Genomic DNA, 19922 nt, shown 5'->3' with positions numbered 1-19922 from the left:
CTCAACCTTGTCCAAAATTTAAGTTGTATAATAACCTCAAAATAAGATTCTTGTTGTTCATTAATGTTGCAAAAAATCATTTTATCGTTAAATGTATTTGTGGGAAGTTTATGGAATTTTTTGGATTGAAAATATTGGAATTAAGTGTGTTTAATTACAAATTGGAGTTAAGTATGTCCCTTCGAAGATCAGAGTTGGGTAAGAGGGGCTGGGTTTGAATTATTCAAATAGATCTATCATTCACATTCTCATTTCTCAACAACTCAACATACATATATCAATTCGCGGCATACACTTGACTAACTTCATCCGTCTACCGATTCCATCCTTGAAATTCTTATGCTTACCCTCAACTAGTTGCTTGGTGGTATCCCATCAAAGAATGCCTCGAGCAATAAGCTTCAGTCTATCTTTTCTATTTATGTGCGCCATCTCAATCCAATTGCCTTTTAGATCATGTGTCTACCATATGTATCAATGTTGTTCGGATTTCTAGCATCAAAGCACCATGCGTGTAGTAGCTAAATTCTCTTACAATTTTCAAGTCATTCAAATTGGAGTTCACATTTCTCATAATGTACCATAAACATAAATGATGATGGGAATTGGGAAAAAGCTTCAACAATGGCATCGTGCATTACCTCATTTCCCATCCGTGACAACATATATATTCTTATTGTTCTTTATACCAGTTAAAAACGTCCGAAGAACCCACGGTATGAATAGTCCCCATTCTCTAATAGATAGACCCACAGATAAGTTTTAGTCATCAACTTCTTATAGATAGTTCTCATTCTTCCTCCAAGTTAGGCAACATATTCATATTATGCCTTGAATGCACATAAAATGTAGGCATTTTACTACTCTAATCTAATCTAGTTCTCCCTATCAAACAAGCCCTATAAAACCCGTATACATTCTATTTATATTCCAACCTCAATGTACTGCTATCGCGTTCAATTGTTCAATGTGCACTCACTTTCTTTTTGGTAAAATATAAAGACAAAAATCACACTCTGTATCTATAAGACCCATATATAGACTCCAAAACATGACCCAAAAAAACACCTCCAAAACAAAAGCTACGACAACATGCTTGGAAAACAGAAAAGGGGCACAACACAAGAACAAAAGTAGTTGCAAGCAGAAGTAGAAAACCATCCACCAAAAAACTAGCTTGTCGTTTGTGTAGCTGGACAATGTAAATCAAGTATTCATATCTTATTTAACAATCTAAGATATTTACTTTATCTAAGGACATATTACCTCTGGATTTATTTTTGCAAGTTGAACGCATAAATTTGTTAGGAGCTGAAATACTAGCTAAATATGCAGCTCCAACTCTTCATACATAGAAAATCTTATTCACACAGGTAGCAAGGTATGGCCTCGTATATGTGAGGCACTTTAGCCAATCTTATGGCGGTTGACACATACATAACTACTTATACTGAACATTGTCTTGAAACATGCAATCTTTTTATGAAGCGCATTCATTTATAGGATACTCCCCATCGATGGTGTTGCTGGAAGCTCCATGACCACACTTGATGAAGATCGCGGTTGGCTGACAATGAAAGAAAATCTCCACATTACCAGTGAATTCGTACAGCCATTTACTAGAAACCTATTAAAATATTAATTAGCATGGGAGAGATAAAGGAAGGAATTACCCTTATCAAATTATGCGACACATATTTGTTCACAGAGAGGCTTCAGCCTTCATAGCTCCATGTGTCGGACCATTGTTAGATGCGTTTTCTGAGGTGTCCATCAAAGGACTTTTTTTAAACAGGTCCGAAGAATGGGGCTCACCCAATGGGCAATAATTTGTAGATCCTTGACGAGGAAAACATTGTTTGTTCTTCAAACTGTCTGGCAAGCATTCATTCGACATGTTCACTAAACCTGCTTTGTGTTCACATGTCAACTTAGAAGAAACAGGTGATTCAGGTGCGTCAGAATGTTTCTCTGATAAATTCAAATGCCTATGGAAGAGAAAATGGGCCACGATTCGATCAATGGGATTGGTCTCTGTTTCGACATCTAGCATCCTACCATGCCTGCAATACCATGGGATTAATAGGAAAGTGAGTGAAAAACAACTCGGACAAAATGGTTCTTACTCCAAACCCAAATATAAAATTGATCAGAGTTTATACACCACAAATATAAAGAGAAAAAAAAAGGGAAAATCGTAACTTCCTACAATACATGGGCTGTTAAGTATAGTCAAGTGCATCATAAAAGGTGATAATAGGGTCTTCATGAAGAACCCAAGTAGCTGTGAGAAGTTAAGAAAGGAAAAGAATTATACAGCATGAAGTAGTTTCCAATTTACTCTAAAAAAGTGGGAAAGAAACGGTCTTTTTATCCCAAAAACTAGGGTTTTAGGAAACATTTATTTATAACATAAACAAATCAACATCCCATTCAAATTCCATTGAAAACTTAAATCCCACAAGAATGTGAAATAGAAGCTATTCGGTAAAAGTTGGGATAACAACAATCAGAAAGACAACTTACCAACCCAAATATCTTCCCAAAAAAATCCACTTACATTTCCAATATCAACAGTGAATTCCAACAAATGAGAAAGGGAAGGATAACACAAAAATATCAATCTCAAAAATTCAAAGGACATCGAAATGAACCTTTCAGTAATTCCAACCATTAGAATTAACTCCACTTATATTCCTAATATTACAAACTGTGGGGGAAATTTTTGAGGTGAAATCTTCAGAACCATTTGCCTACTAAACCCCTAACTCTTTATCCAAGAACTAACCCACCTTTCCCCTTCGGCTTCTATACAAGATCCCAACTGATTAAATTATTCTTTTTACCCTCACCACCTCCCAAATGAAGTCTCTCATTAATTCTTGAAAAGTTCTAGCATTAACCATTACTAGTAATCAAAGGAATTCACTACATGTGTAAACTAAAATTTCAACAAGTTCATGACAGTTTCACTGATTATTTTCAGGCATGGAAAGAAAAACCAAAAATAAGTCAACTATAAAGTCATGGATTTTATAGGATTCTATAACCTAGATGACTATTTCTCTGTTCTTTTCGGATTGTTTACAAGTAAATATTTTCTTTTCACGGGTGTAAATCCATGTAGGAAATCAGCATACAAGGGATAACCATTTGGGCTCAAATGAAATTGCAACAAAACTATGAGAACAAGGAAGCTTTTTAACCTGTTATGACTATTGGTGTCCTCCTTTGCAACGACTTCATCCTCATCCTTGCTAGTTTTGTTTGAACTGCTAGTATCAATAGCATAATGCCTTTGCAATGCACTTTCAGCCAACCGGAACAAGCTATCCCGTATGCAAAGTCTTATTTTGATGTCCAACTGTAGTGAAACATTGCTTGCCATTGTAACTAAGTCCAATTTACCTTACCAGGAAAAGAATCCACTTTGAAAGTGAGCATACCTTTGATATAATATCTTGAAGCCTGTAAAGTATTGTATCCTCCGTTGAGTAATCATCAACTGCTGCAGAAACCATACTGGAATCATCTTGTTCTGCGGATGAGTTTGGGTCCAGAGAAGGAAGAGTGCTGAAGCCTTCAACTTCCAGATCAGCTTTCTCAAAATGCTGAATTTTATTTTCTTGAGGACATTTTTGAGTGGCAGAATGATTGGTACTACAGATTTGATGACTAAATTGTTGCTGTTGTTTCTGAATGGCAAGCATTGCCTGTAGTTGCTGCCGCCTCCTTAACTTTTCAATTTTTTCTTGAGGAGTCATGGTCAGAGCCTTCACAGAAGTATCTGCTGACTTGTTTATAGCCCTTGCACCCCCAGGAGAAACTTCATAACTAGAAAAACAATGTTGATGCTTCAACTCCCCAGGCTGAATGTGAGATGGCACATATGTAGCATGGTTTGGATTAGTGAGGTTCCCATACATAGACTGGGCCACATATTGGTTTGAGATATGTTGGTATGGAAAAGACTCAGGTCCTTGAAGCTGTCTCTTCTGGCTGAGCTCTGAAGAAGGAGAAGATTGTAGCATGAAGTGTGCCAATTGGTTCTCAGAATGTCCGGAAGGGGTTCTTGATGAAGGCCATGTGCCATAAAAATCTTGCAATGATTTCTCCTCGCTTTTCTCCTCCAACTTTCTGTGACCCCTCATAATTTTTCTGTGTCTAGAAACCTGCACATATGAAGGAAGAACCCCTATAACTCAATTTGAAATGAATAAGTACAAACTAACACATTGAATTTGATATTGTAATCAACAAAGATTTTTCTGTACTCGATAAAGTTATGGTGTAAAAGGAAAGAATGCTACAACTTTTATAAGTACCCACATTTCACACATTTGTATGATCCCAATATTGTTCTCCCTCTCTAAAATTCGTCACTCTATCTTTTTCTAAAACTCATCAGTTTCTCTAGAAATTTCCAGAAACGATTTCACTATTTTCTAAACATTGAGCCTTCTTGTTCAGGTTGGTTGCAAAAGGCAGACCAACAACAGAAAGTGCCAGACTTCATTGTATTCTAGAGGCATCTTTGCAATTCCTTCATTACGACCTAACCCACGAATTTCTTCCAACAATACCTGGCCTAATATCTCTTGGATGAAGTCCAGAAGACAATGCATTTATCATGTTAAATGGCTACTACTTTGCATGGATGTCTTAAGAATTTCCGTTTTTGAATATTGTTTAATAGTTTAGATGAAAATAGAAAGTATATACACAGTAAGTAAAAGATTAATGATACTTTAATCAAAGTCGGAGGTCTAAAGGAAAAACTGTGAAAAACCTGACATACTATGAAAATAACCAATACTTCGACTAAAGATAACATTTTTTTTCTGTCAAATGCAATACTCACAGGCTACTGATACTTCCCCTCTCTAACTACTAGTTTCTCTTCCTCCATGCTAAATGGACTTTTAATACAAAAGGTTGACAACTCCATTTACATTTTGAAGTAATTTCTTAAGCATTTCCACATCCTATATGTTATTATTCTAAAAGACATCAGACAGACTATTTAACTTTTTATTAAGAACCATAAATGATTTGCCTCATCATGAGTCCTAGGCATATCAGAACATGTGAGAGAGAGAGAGAGAGAGAGAGAGAGAGAGAGAGAGAGAGAGAGAGATGGTACCTTATTAGCTATTTCATTTGGGGTAGAAGAATTCTCAGCAATCAAGTAAGAATTTGTCAGAGTGCTTTTTCCCATGTCCAAATCTGTCTGTGAAAGTCAAATAAAATTATGAGATTGCTTTTCTTGATTAATTTAGTTAAAAAAATATGAATGTGCTATGAACTGATCATGTTTTAGATTAAATCATAGTACCTGTTCCTTTGCCATGGGCTTACTTTTACCTCCAGCATATTCCGCATGATCAAGAATCACATGTGCATTCCGCAGACCATGAGATGCAGAATAATTCGTCTTTCCATAGCCAGGGGTGATTGACTCGTCATCTTTCTGGGCGTATTCTGTTTTAATTTCCAATTTCTCAGATGCATTGCTTAGTGCTCCTGATGTGAAACTTGGTGAGTCTGAAGATACAGGAAAGGCTTTGATTGGACTTGTAGTTGCATCTCTAGAAGAAGACCATAGCTCATCAGTGTTAGCAAGACTTGCATGGCCAAATATGGAGTCATCATTGCTGCAAAATAACCACTTGTGAGAATATTGAGTCAGATGGATACAGCTGCATATTTTTATTATTTAATATGGAAGGTTAAATAAGCTATGTAAAACAATTGGAGTGAGGAGTATCAAAATCTATTACTAATTCATGGTCTGAAACTGTAAATATAATTTAGTACTTTGTATGTTATACCTGGTGTTCTTCAGAGTGCAAATTCCAAGAAGCACATAACATTTCAGTTGCTTTAGTTTTTTATACAGAGAAAACTATTTGCAAATGATAGTTATGAAACTACACAGAAGGTAAACTTAATTAGGTTTTCAGATCATGCCAGCTTGTCAATTCTAAAAAGAAAAAGAACGAGGAGCAAACTTCCGTGCGATAGCAAAAACTCATGTATATCAGAATATTCTTGAGACGAACATGCTTCATTTACAAACCAAGAAAATGATGTCATCATAGTGAATTACCTGAAAATCTGATCAAGATCATCAAAACTTCCAATGTTAGCCCACCCAAAGTCAACAAGATCACCTTGCTCTTTAGCTTCATTGGAATTTTGAAAATTTTCACCATCTTTATCAAGTTGAATTGTCTCAGCTGTTAAAAGGGTAATTTTTAATAAGAACCACGAATTATGTTAAAACAAGCAGAAAATAAAAGGTAAGATAGATGAGAAATTCACTAGTCCACCCACCCCACCCCACCCCACCCGAAAAAAAAAAAACAAATAAAGAAGAACTACATTAATAGGGATGCCTTTAAAATTCTTTGACAATGAAGAGCATTGAGAAACTAAAAATATATCCTATCCCAAAGTAACTCCACATCCTCCTCTTTGCCCTCAAAGAGCATGCTATTCTCTTCCAGTCAAACATTCAACGTAAGAGCAAAATCAGCACATCTCCAGAGTGAGCACCATTTTCCTAGCCCCTTGCTGCCCAATGACCCTCTGACGACAACAAAATCAGCTCCTTGGATACATGCACAAGTCACCCAAACACCATCAACATGCAAGCCCAAATCTGCCTAGTGAAATGAAGATGTATACAAATTTAGTCAGCATTCTCCGCCTCCTTTTTACACGACAGAGACCAAGGTGGTTACAAGCATGCATAAGGCCTTCTTCTTGGAGCAAGTGACACACATTTATTTTCCCACGGATCACCAGCCCCATGTACAATTTCCACATTAGTTAGAACACCAACCTTCCAAATCAACTTAAAGTGCTCAAAGGGAAGATTTCATTGAGTGTTGGCTACATGAAAGGAAAATTACCAGAGGAAAGAACAGACCATTACATTTTATGGACATGATTTGGATGCAAGGAGATGCTGCCTAGACAAAAAGACAATTCCAAATGTTCTTCAAACTCTTACTCACTCAAAATTACTCCGAACCTGTCCCAAGAAATGATGCCAATCCAAGAAGAAACTTAAGAAGAGATCACAGTGTTGCAGTTCAAAGAAATCCAATATAAACTAGGAAACATGTGGAAACACAGCTCGCCGGCCCAATTAGTAAAACAATTTTATCATCCCACTCCCTTAGCCATTCCACTTTCGTTTTTAGCATCCGAGAAAAATGTTCCTTAACATCACCTCACCCAACTTATTTCTAAGATCACTCCTCTCCTTGATCAATTCTGCACTTAGACTCACTCCTTGTCCAACAAATCAATCTCCTCATTCCTGCTCAAAATTTTTATTTAACTCTCAAATCCCAGAAAGCTCCTTACTCCACACTTTCAGCTTTTGTTAAACTCATTCCAGTTTCTTCAGAAACCTGAAACCTGCCTAGCCCTGCATTGAACACTCCAGCCACCATTTGAAAGACTTATGTTGCAGCCACTAATATCTAAAGGGTACCCAACCCCTTGCGTCCAACAGAACAGGAAAATGGTTCAACAGTGACATAACTAAGGGTTCTTGTCCATGATCCAGGTAGGCCTCCTCCCAATCAAGTGTCAAAAGGAATCTGTCCAACTTAGAAACCAACCTGTCCCTAAAATCAGACCAAGTAAATTGAGTTTCGTGTAAAATCTACAGAAAACAGCTCTCCTTCCCTAATACACCTGTCAAAACGCTTAACACTTCTGCACACTTCCCCCATAGAAATATAAAAAATCATGCATGTTTCATTGCATAGCCAACCACAAGTTATAGTGATTAGCTTATCACATCAAATTGGTGTTATTTACCTTCCTTGCCATTTATATACTGACAAAAATTCCTCATATTGTCATAATGTTTTTGCCTTCTGAAACTCCATCTTCTTGAGCTTGCAAGTTGAAAGAAACTAATGGAAATGACAAACCTTAAAAAGCCTTACCCATATCTTCCTGTTTTTCCAACAATAGAGCACTCCACCATACAATTGATGACAATGAAATCACCATAATGATTGTTTAAAGCATATACGCTACAACATCATGCCCCCCATCAACTCATCAAAATCTCAGATTAAACAACTGTGTTACACAATCACTAATCCTGATATCTTCGGGTCGTTTGAGGATTTCAAATTTTCAGTTGATTTAACAAGTGAACCACACCTGAAGAAAAAGTCTAATCACTCTGACGAGCAAACAAAAAAAAAAAAGAAAGAAAGAAAAAAAAAGAAGAAGACAGTTTTGTGTTTTCTTTGTCCCAGGAAGGACCAAGAATTAACTCAAAGATAGATTACGCATATAACAAACGATACAGCTCAGGTCCCAGGAAAGAATAGAAGGATGAGTAAGGAAATGGAGCTGAGATATAAAGAGTAAATTTTCAATTGGAGTAAAAAAGACATAGCACAATTGATCTCCATTGTCAACAGGAAATGAAGTCAGGTTAACCGACACTGGGGTACCAATCCCTTTTGCATGTCTCTTTGTGTGTAAGTGTGTGTCAATGCTTGTTTTATCCAATATCTTACCTAAAACAAAAATGCTTGTTTTATGCCCTAAAAAAAAAAAACAATTGATTAACCACTGTTGATAATTTCAGTAAAATTGTCAGGTGCTTCAGTACCTATGCAATGCTGTTCAGTTTTGGCAACATCGGATAAAGATAAATCAGGCCACGAGTCCGTTCCAAATTCAGAGGTTGAAATTCCTTCAATGGTGTCAAAGTTGGAACTGCTATGCAAGTCAATTTTGGCCACAGGGGTCTTCTGTTCAGTAGGCTTGATGGTATGAGATTCTTGACTCCATTCCTTCTTGTTGCAATAATCATCACTTGCCTCAGGATAAGGCACAATATGATCATCATTCTCACCTGCCTCACCCCATATTATGTTTGCAAGCTGAAAGCACAAACTAAAATTAAACATTAGCATGAGACATGATGAGAACAATATTTAAATACTTTCATTGGGAAGTTGATATAAAAGGATTTAAAAGATCACAGAAAGTAATAACAGATGATTCTGTCAGCTTAGTTGCATATCACTACTTGAGATTGTGTACATATGAGAGATAGAGAGACAATCAGACATCGCATGATGATTAATGTACACTGATCGGGAAATCATAATTCTCAAAGCTTCTGGCATTTTAACACATTGTACACGAATTAGATTCGGTCTCAGTGACCCGTGTAAATAAGCATCCATCATTTTTCATCCCTCCAGTCACCTTTTGGAAACTTCTGATGCATTTTGATTATTTCATTAGTCTGAAGTCATTACTGTTCTTTCAAGATCCTAGACTTTACCTTACAGCAACAAAATAATGAGATATGAGGTGAAAATGTGTTATCATCTCATGTGGCTATACAAAAGCGACTTGGTAGAGGAACTTCCTTCTCTTGCTCTGCATACACTTACTGTTAAAGTTAGGAGTTAAGCTGAAACATTGCAAACATTGCCACAAGCTCAGGTGCATGAGAGAACCGATGAAAACCTTGAACTTAGCCATCAAAGTGGAGGTTCTTCATATGTTATTGTTTGTCCTTTTCTTAGTTTTTTAGCACTCAATGATTTGGATTTTTATTGCGCGAGGGTTGTATGAGTGGTATATTTGATTTAGAAATGAGGGATTCTAGTCTTAAGTTTCTATTTCATGTGTGATACAAACAAGACATGATTAATGAATAAATCGGGTTAGTCTGAAGTCATCTAACACAATTAAACAAGTTGGTTAGGATTTACTAGTATCTAATAGAACTAAAGTGTGTAAGTGCTTGTTGGTGTTTGAGGATTAGGTTGAAACTTCATTATTACAAATAATAGAGATGTACTTAGAAAATTAAAACACCAGTCGTTTGGACCAATATTAACAAAGCATGCTGCAGATTGAAATACTCGGTTCGAATATTACAAAACAAAAAAAAAATTAAAGTAAAGGTGCTGATAAGAATTCCATCAGCTAGATAGAATTACCAAAACACATCCTAAAGGTTGTAGTACAACCACTTCTACAACCCAAAAAACAAAACAAAAACCTCAAAACTTGACAAACTGCAGCTCCCCAATTTTCTGATTAACAAAAATATATAAGAACATGATAAACCTACACCTCTGTTAATAAAAAATATGCCGATTCTACAGTTCCGCATTACAGCTTTCATAATTGTCATTGTAGTTTCGCTATTGTGTAACTAGCACAGTGTGCATAATTGAATTCGGGACAGTGTGATCTATAGCTTTCAAGACGAGATTCCACTACGACCTTTTTTGGGTTACACATACAGTATAACTTGTAACTTTCATTATACCTTCTTCACTCTCATATTTCCTAGTTACAGTATAGAAACCATAAAGAACCACATTTTTTATTAGAACTCTAAATAACCCCCAGAGCTCAATGTCGCCTCTATAATTCCACTTAGTGCTACATATCCAAGTTGCAACATCATTTCAAAAAATGTTGTTTCTCAGGTCTTCATTTCATTATATAGAATCCTAGTTCAGCCCAATTCTTGTTTCTTCGCCTTGCTTTCACTCGAACAAGGAACTCTTCCTGCATAATGTAAACTCACTTTATCCCCTACTGTTCATGACCATGTGCTATATACTCATACTGAAGACAAAAAACAGTGATTCCTAGATTAATTCAAATTGTCAATCCTAACACAAACTGACATTCCGTATGTTCATCAAACAACCACCTCCAGATCTGTTCATCCTTGGACTCTCTCCTTTTTTTTTCAATTGTCTTACATAAATATAAGTAATTACCTTTATGGCATTAGAAAATTCAAATTTGGAAAAATTTTCAGGATTCATAATTTACTGAAAACTAGTTTATATGTCTGTCTCTCATTTGCTAGATTGTCACAAAAATTCAAGAAATATAACATGTTTGACTACCGTGCATCAAATTCTCACTCCAAAAACCAAACAACAACTTTCATCATTTCACAATCAAACCAACAAATATAAATCCGACTGTTTAATATGGGAAGAAAAAAAAGATCAAGAAGAAGAAACGGCATACCTCCTCGTCGTTCCAATCAAACATCTCTGAAGAAGCCACAAGTAATCACAAAACCGAAACCGAAACCGCAATCAGAGGCACGCACAGAGTTTCGTCCACACATCGCCAGAAGCTTCACAAAGTAAACATCAACCAAACTTCCAACATGCAGAGCCTTCCCTCCGAAAGAGTAAGAGAGAGAGAGAAAGAGAGAGAGAGCTTTCCACAGCGAGGCAGAGAAGAGTTGGCCTTCTGGAAAAGGGTGGGGCCCGCGTCACGTGACGTTACGGGGGGAAATGGTGAAATTTGGCGACACGAGTGATGGGGAGAGCGTATCTAAATTCGTGGTGGAGAGAGGATCGATCTAATGCTGCGACGTGATTGGCTGGATTTGCATTTCAGATGAATTCCGTTTTCCATTTGGGTTGCGTTCAGGTTTTATTTTATTATTTATTTAGGTTGTTGTGGGCCCCACTGGATCTGGTTCGTGGACGATGTTGCGTTGGAGGTCGCTGTCAACGAGAGTTGGGCTAGGTTGAACCTAAGCCACCACTTTTGTCCACGGCATGCTTTCTGGATTTGGGTGGGTGAGTCTTTGCGGACTGTGAGCAATTGGGTAATTGCGTGTGATCCAAAATTGGGTATATTTCTACTTTTAGAAACACTCATTCACGACTATTTGTCAACAAACATTATAAAATAATATATTTGGAAGTTTAAAAGAAAAATATTTTTCTCCTTCCTCCGAATGTAGGAACTTATAATATATTCACACCAATCACAATTTGGCATGTATATATAAATTTTAGGATAAATTATATAAAACTCCTCAAATTATAAAGTCATTTTCAAGTTCATACCCAATTTTAGAGACATTTATGAGTACATAATCAAACTTCCGAAAACTCTACAAATTGCCCCCTCCATTAGCCAAACCGTTAGTGAATCTATTAAATGCTGATGTGGTGAATGTGGACTCCATTTCTTAATGACATGGATTCCTAGTAGACAAAACAAATAATAAAAAAAGTGATTAATTGTTTAAATTATTTTTAAAATTAAAAAAAAAAACCTACCCAGGTCCAACTTTCTAGCAACACCAGCACAAGCTGCTTCCCCAACCCCTCTCCGCTCCTCTATGCGTTTTCCTTCCAATTTCCAAAACATAACCAACAAGAAGAACAACAGCGTTAGCTGCTGCTTCTTCTTCTTTTTCACGTCTTCAACCTTTTAACTAAATCCATAACCACCCAAACCCACCCACACCCCCACCCCCACCACCCATATCGTCAGAGGACTTGCAATACATGATCGAGCCCCGAGACGTTGATGGCGAGCGCTGTCACCACGCTCCTTTAACAGCATCTGCGCTCTCTTTCACACTTTGACTTCCTCGTCCGTCACCCCGATGTACACCAACCCTTCGACTCTGGTGACGACGGAGTTGTGGTCTTAGACGTGTATGGACGAAACGACATCGAAGTGCTTGATTTGGAATTTAGTTTGACTATTGGATTTGGGTAAGGTTTTTTTTTTTTTGGGGACAAACTACAGTAAATCCCCAAATCTATAGGGTCATTTAGGAGTTCATACCCGATTTTTGGGACATTTACCAATACATACTCAATGTTGCGGAAACCCTACAATTTGCCCCCTCCGTTAGCCGAACTGTTAGTGAATCTGTTAAATGCTGACGTGTCAAAAATGGGACCCCTTTTTCAAGTGTGATGTGTCAATCCTCAAACCCTTAGATTGAATTTATTTTTTTTTTGAGGACCTTCCCTATTGAAAGGGGCGATAGCATATTAAACTCACACACACAACACAGATGCTAGGACTCGAACCCAAGACCTTGTCTGAGGGAGTAAATACTCCAAACCACTACACTAGTGGGTCCTTTGCCCTTAGATTGAATTTAAATGAGGTAGCATGTAGACATGAAAAGTCAAGCAAATCCTAGTAGAGAAAATCCAAGCATCCGGATCATACCAAGTTACTAACCTTATTCTACAAAATATGTGTCTGTTTTGATTATGGTTTGTTGAATAAGGTTAGGAATTTGTTGGATTAGTTAGTAGGTCCTTTTGCCATTACATTTATATTTTGTAGAAAAGCCCTTATTTCCATTCTTGTGAATTCTTGTTGCCTCTCGCTAGTGTATGTATCCACCTCAAGAATCTTCATGTTCATTATACTCTTTTTTTTGGTGTATGAGTATGATGAACTTGTAAATTCACATTCCTATGCAACTCGAATATGGAAAATGAAATAAAGTGATATTTCTTAATTACTCTCCCAGCATTACCAAACATGAGAAAGGAAATTTCCATTTCTCATTCCTTGGGAAAAGACATGGAAAATTATTTACTTCTATACTTATTTAGAACATTTGGGTTTTATGGCTTCTATAGAGGCCTACTCATTATTTACTTACTAGGATGTACCTAATACTTTTTGCTTGTTAATTCATGTAGACGATATTTTAGTTATAAGCCGTAAAGACTCGTATTATTGCTCTCATACACATTCAATATAGTGTATCAAGAGTTCTATATTAATATTGCTTCTGTAATACTGTAACAAGGGCAACTTCACATAGAAAGTAGGGTTATAACTAAAGGTCTGTAGAAAATTTCATAATCTTGTATGGTTCTTTATTTCCTATACAAGTATGCACGGACTTAGGATTTAAAAATGTATGGGGTTAACTTGTAGGCCAATTTTCTTAATAAGAAAACTTGTATTGAAATTTCGATAGAGTTTACTTTGTTTTTATGACTTTTCGTAAATGATATATAACATGTTAAACACTCTTATTATTTACTTCTACATATTCAAGTACATTATCAAGAACAACATACTTTTTAAATTTTACTTAAAAGAAAACTCGACAGTAAAATCTCTAAAGTAACACCCATAAATCCAAGTAGTAACAACCATAAATCCCTAACTTAGACATCAATTAGAAGAGAAAGAAAAAATTCCTAATTTATATAGCCTTAAATCAAAATTCAGAAGGTATTTTACAAATTAAATGATTTTTTAAAATTTAAAAAAAAAAAAAAAAGAGTACAAGAAGAAGAAAGAAAAAAAAAAGGAATAAAAACTCATGTGGGCAGCTAGCTGCTTTTAAATATTTCTGTTTTTGTTTTCTGGATAAAGCTGACTGGGTAAAAGGTTAATTATATGAGTTGGGCTGATTGGGTAGAAGAATATTATGGGCTGGGCTGCTTTCCAAGCCTTTGTAGAGGCTGGACTAACTAGATATTGCAATTTAAAATTTTGGGTCGGGCTCCAATCCTATTTAGACATGAGTGGGCTATACCTATATACAAGTAATATTGAGAAAAGTGAATTTGAATTCATGAAGCTAGAGTGATTAAGCACATTAGGTATTTAGGACCCTTTTGGTTCACGGAACGAATATGAGAGGAAATCATTTCTCATATCATTTCCCACGTTTGGTAATGCTAGGAAAGTAACCAGAAGATATCACTTTATTTCTTTTCACATGTTTGTTTTGAGTAGAAATAGACAACAAAGTTTGTATAAATTTTCAATTATACCCATATTAAATCAAATAAAAAAAGAATGCATTTAATGATATATTGTAATTCTAAATTGTTAATGGGGACAAAATGGTCATGAAAATTGTTTATTTAATATTGGCTCATTTTCCCAAACTTTCCCATGAGGAGGGAAAACAAAACCCAAGTTGGGAGAATGACTTCACTTTCCCCCCTACTTTCCCATGGCCCAGGCAATGATTTCTCATGCCTAGACTTACCAAACATGGGAAAGCAATTAATTTCCCATCCCCAAGTCTCATTTCCCATGAACTAAACGGGGCATTAAGGTAGTGTGCATTTTTGCTCACCACTTTAACCCAATGTGTATCCTCACTACCCTTCTCAATACTTAATACATGTCTATGAACATAACCATGGTTCCACAAATACAAAGCAAATAGTTAACTATGGTTATGCCCATGGACATATGTCAAGTGTTGAGAATGATAAGAGTACACATTGGGTTAAAGTGATGAGCAAAAATATTTCCATTTGCAGTATTAAGATTGTAGTTTTGCATTTAATTTTGTGTATCTCTTTGTTTGTGGTATGGCTAAGCTATACTTATTTAAGAGCTTCTTGTTGTTGAACGAAAGTATTAAACCCCAATTATGCCCGTTTTAAGTTGAATAAAAAAGTTTATGAAATCCTCATATTAGTTTTGATTGGAATTGGGATTCCAGTTACTACAATACTTCAAGTAGGAGTATAAATCCATTTCTGAGAAAGTTAACACGTTTATACTCTTTTTTGGTTGTGATTTAAAATAAAGTTGTCTTGATTGTATATAACAAAACTCATTAGCTGGATACAATCTGGAAAGCAAATTCTTGCAAAATAAAGAAAAGGTGAGATGGGGGGGAGGAACCAAAATAAGCTAAAACGTCAATATTAACATTTAATATGTTGAAAAATAAAACAAGAAGGTACGTAATTGCATAAGTAAAAGTGGAAAAGAGGGAAAAGAGAAATGTTCATGGCCAACCGTTAGCTCAGTAAAAAACAATCTTGATTTGCAGACTCGTGGTCTCAAGGTTTGACATATGTCAAGTGTATGACACTGGCAGAACCACTACAAAGGTCGCAGTGAGCTGTAGCCCACGGAGATTTTTGGGAAGAAAAAAAAAAAATTCAAACTTATATATTTGCCTTCTTTTAAAATACAACCCAGTATGTATTAACCTATTAGAGTTCAAAAAAGTTCAATTCCTTTTGAATTTAGTTGCATGACAGCAATAAAAATACACATTAAAATAGGTACTTTTTCAATTATGTTGTTAAACATATTTTCATTTTGATAATATGTGATTTTCGATTGCGTTTAATATGTATTTGTTTTATGCTAAAGCTTATTAAAAATTTCAAAAAATTTATAGCTCAAATAGTTAAATTAAAACCATTTACCCTTGTCCTAAGTTCAATCCCCCTCTTCTCGAAGCCCCTTGAAAAATTCTTAATTCCACTTGATCTTAGCCAAAAGTCCCAGAAAAGTCTCTCTTTCTTAGCCAAAAGCACCACATGTCCACCATGCAAAGGTGCAAACAGAACAGACCAAAACTTAATTCATCAATTAAAATTTTCCCCGTACCAAAAGACAAATAATAATTAGGCTTTATCCTCACCTTTTATAAAAAAAATAAAAAATATATATAAATGAACAGTCATGAGATGTGAACACAAAATTCTTTTTTTTTTTTAAAAAAAAAAATTATAAATAATTGGTGGGAATAAAGGGTTATTATTAAGATAATTAAGATATATAATAGTGTTCACATGTAACGTATATGGAAGCTCTGGGACAGAACATGGGTTTTGTGAATTGTGAGTAGGCGTTATTTTCAAGGGTGGATACTTACAAGAAACCCAGGCATTTTTTAAAGCCTGCTCACGTACCTGGGCCAGTCTCATTCACATTTTGCCTCCTCTCCCTACAAACGACATAGCTAGCAATTTACAATGGCGACCCTCGTTGCTCCAGACCACTTCTCTCCTAACGAGGATGCAGAAGCTCTTCACAAGGCCTGCAAAGGTACTCTCTCTCTAACTTTTCTTTTTCTTTTCCTTTTTCTCAATTAGCAAAAATGGAAGAAAAATAAAAAGGAAAGTAAATTGAATGTCTTCTGAATCCAGCAAAAGTCATATCCACCACACCCTATAAGAGATTGCCATTCTGCTACCGTCTACTAATGACACACCAAAGCCAACCAAAACACACCCAATCACCATCTCACACATAATATATTCACACACCAATCTGCTATAAATATTAGGCATTGCAGAAGCACATAGCACCATAGATATTATCTTCAACAATCATCAATGGCTACCCTTATTGCTTCTGAAAACTTCTCCCCCATTGAGGATGCTGAAGTTCTTAGAAGATCTGTGAAAGGTTTAATTATTTTTTCACCGTTCAAATTTTTTTTTTTCTTCATGTACATGCAGCTGACTTTATGTTCTATATTTTTATTTTTATTTTTTGGTAGGATGGGGGACTGATGAGAAGGCTGTAATCTCTATACTGTCACATAGAAATGCAGCTCAGAGATATGAAATCAGGCTTGCTTATGAGGGGCTTTATCATGAAGATCTTATCAAGCGCCTTGAATCGGAGCTCTCTGGGGATTTTGAGGTTTTCTTTTCTCATAATATTTCATCACCCTACTTATAATATTGTTGTTTATTTTTTCTCTGTCATTAAATATTTATTTATAATAAATTCATGATAAATATATATATATATATATATATATATAATTGTTCTGCTTTTTGTTGTTGTGTATCACAAAACATAGGAATCCCCGAAAGCTTTTGTCCTTTTCCTACAAAGTTATTGAAAACGGGTGGGAAAAAAGAATATTCTCATCTAAAAGAGCAATTGAACAAATCTCAATATGCCGTCAATAAATTATTAATTTCAAGTACTTTTTTTGGTTTAAAAATAATCTTGAACAATTTATCTAATAACAATAAATTAATGGAACATATTGCTAAGTTAAGATCTGGCTCTAATCAATATGTCGATTTTTTGTCACAAGAAAGTGGGTGCATATTTCAATAATATTAAGAGCATCTCAAATAGCCTCTTTAACATATTTTTTTTTAAAGTTAATCTCTACATGCCGTGGTTTTTTTTTTTTTGAAAACCAAGATTAACCATGTATTTTTGGTTAATTATAGCTTATTTATGTGATACTAACAAAAATAATTTCATTTGGGGATGGCATGTGTATAGAAAGCGGTGTACCGTTGGATATTGGATCCTACAGATCGCTATGCAGTCTTGGCTCATGTGGCAATCAAGAAACCTGAGACTGACTACAATGTCATCGTTGAAATTTCAAGCACTCTATCTCCTGAAGAGCTCCTGGCAGTAAGAAGGGCTTACCAACTTCGCTACAAGCACTCCTTGGAGGAAGACTTGGCTGCACATACCACCGGTGATATCCGCAAGGTATATTATTTACAGATGCCATTCGTTTGTCTTGACATGTTATGTTGTGAAACTGTCAGTCAATATAACATGAGAATATCGACTTCACCGGTGGAGAACATATAACATCCCAAATTGGAGAACTAAGGCCAACTTTGAGAATTGTTAGACTTAAAAAATTGCTAATATGGTGTTGTTGATATGTGGTTTATGGCCAATGTACAGCTTCTGGTTGCTTTGGTGACTACTTATCGGTATGATGGTGGTGAGATCAATGCGAAAGTGGCAAAATCGGAAGCTGATATTCTTCATGATGCCATCAAAGACAAGGCTTTCAATCATGAGGAAGTTATTAGGATCCTCAGCACAAGGAGCAAGACACAGCTCATGGCAACCTTCAACCGCTACAGAGATGACCATGGCATTTCCATCAGCAAGGTAAGCACTTCAGTTATAAGTACGTCGAAATTTTATTAAAAATCCAAGTGCTTTATGGAAAAAATCATTTAGAAGTGAGTGCTTTTAGGACCCATATGCACGTTAAGTTTTTGTGCGAAACACTATCGAAAGTGCATTTTGGTTGTTAGAAAGCATTTTTAGCCCTTCTAGAGAAACAGTTCCAAACATGCTTCATTGAATAGAGTGAGTGGTGTTATGGCTTAACGTTTATTCTTTTGTCTCTTAGAATTTGTTGGATGATGGTGCTGATGATTTCCAGAAGGCACTTCACGTCGTCATTCGATGCCTCAATGACCCAAAGAAGTACTTTGAAAAGGTGATAAACATATAAATTAAAGCTGGATGTGATCTCAATTATCTTTTTTTTCTTTTCTTCCAGCAACAATTCCCTTTCTGAGTCAAATAGTCCCTGTGATTTGGTGTGTAAAGGTACTTCGCCAAGCAATCAAAAGGGCTGGGACAGACGAGGATGCTCTCACTCGTGTGATCGTTACGAGGGCAGAGAGGGACTTGAAGGACATCAAGGAGCTTTACTACAAGAAGAACAGTGTTCATCTTGAGCATGCTGTGGCCAAAGAAACATCAGGAGATTACAAGGCCTTCCTCGTTACCCTGTTAGGGCAGCAAGATTGAAACCCTTCTCTGAGCAAGTTATTAGTATAATAATCCAGTTGGTTGTGTTTTATGTTGGACTTTGATGGCAGTCTTTGTTTTCTTATGTTTGTGTCTTAAGTTACCATGTTGGATTGGCTATCTGTCTTCGCCTATGTTTGTTGGAGTTTGAGTTTTCATAAAGAGTTGTCTGTCAGACTTTCAAATTTGATGGATGAATTTAGCAGAAGTTATATTTATAGCTAGTCTTGCAATGTGTTTGGATTGATAATTTGATAGCAATGGAGAAAAAGAAAAGGAATAAAATTTTAGAATCTCTTGTTGTATGGACTTCTCTTCTAGGGTTGGCTTTGAGAATTTGAGGACCCTGTGCGAAACTTGAATTGAGACCCTCACATCATCTAACACGAAAATACTATAATAATAAATAAAAAGTATCGTGAATTGATGCCATAAACCAATAAAAATAATGAACAACTATTCATGAAGACATATATACTTGGTCTAGTGGTATTGTCTGGTAAAGTTGTTTGATTGGTCATGGGTTCAATGCTCCCTAGTGCCATTTAATCGGGGCTTTATGCGTGACACTACTTGCACACCCACAAGACCGCCTCTGATTCTCTTCACTCAGGAAAAAAAAAACATTTCAGGTTTCCTTTATTACTAAGATTTGGATAGCTTTGTCTTTTTTTCTTTAAACCAATTCCCATTGGATTTCTCTGTCTGCCCCTTTGCTTCTCTCTTTTCAGACTCTCTTCAGCCTTGCTTCAGTCCCATAGACAACTTACTTCTGTTTCTGCGACATT

At 36.0% G+C, this 19922-nt stretch overlaps 2 protein-coding genes across 4 annotated transcripts; one reads left to right on the top strand and one right to left on the bottom strand.

The window, feature by feature from the left end:
• On the bottom strand, nucleotides 1153-11455 carry LOC18785267 (protein LNK2). 2 transcript variants are annotated; one of them, XM_020556830.1, is made up of 9 exons: nucleotides 11062-11455; nucleotides 8654-8927; nucleotides 6110-6239; nucleotides 5336-5654; nucleotides 5144-5230; nucleotides 3447-4172; nucleotides 3207-3364; nucleotides 1674-2063; nucleotides 1153-1567 (listed from the first exon to the last, which is right to left on the bottom strand). In XM_020556830.1, the coding sequence occupies exons 1-8, from the start codon at nucleotides 11083-11085 to the stop codon at nucleotides 1703-1705; spliced, it is 2079 nt and encodes a 692-aa protein (XP_020412419.1). In that variant the 5' UTR covers nucleotides 11086-11455; the 3' UTR covers nucleotides 1153-1567; nucleotides 1674-1702. The 2 variants fall into 2 exon arrangements, with proteins under 2 accessions (XP_020412419.1, XP_020412420.1); XM_020556831.1 differs by lacking the exon at nucleotides 11062-11455 and adding an exon at nucleotides 7971-8193 and having other exon boundaries at nucleotides 8654-8731.
• LOC18785270 (annexin-like protein RJ4) lies at nucleotides 16419-19405 on the top strand. Of its 2 annotated transcripts, none has more exons than XM_007218643.2 (6): nucleotides 16419-16638; nucleotides 17096-17241; nucleotides 17845-18063; nucleotides 18268-18480; nucleotides 18728-18817; nucleotides 18931-19405. In XM_007218643.2, the coding sequence occupies exons 1-6, from the start codon at nucleotides 16566-16568 to the stop codon at nucleotides 19132-19134; spliced, it is 945 nt and encodes a 314-aa protein (XP_007218705.1). In that variant the 5' UTR covers nucleotides 16419-16565; the 3' UTR covers nucleotides 19135-19405. The 2 variants fall into 2 exon arrangements, with proteins under 2 accessions (XP_007218705.1, XP_007218704.1); XM_007218642.2 differs by lacking the exon at nucleotides 16419-16638 and adding an exon at nucleotides 16782-17001.

This window comes from Prunus persica, chromosome G2 (assembly GCF_000346465.2).
Source record: "Prunus persica cultivar Lovell chromosome G2, Prunus_persica_NCBIv2, whole genome shotgun sequence".
In the NCBI taxonomy this organism is placed as follows: domain Eukaryota; kingdom Viridiplantae; phylum Streptophyta; class Magnoliopsida; order Rosales; family Rosaceae; genus Prunus; species Prunus persica.
Note: the sequence above shows the minus strand (reverse complement) of the source record. Positions and strands in the feature narration are given on the sequence as shown.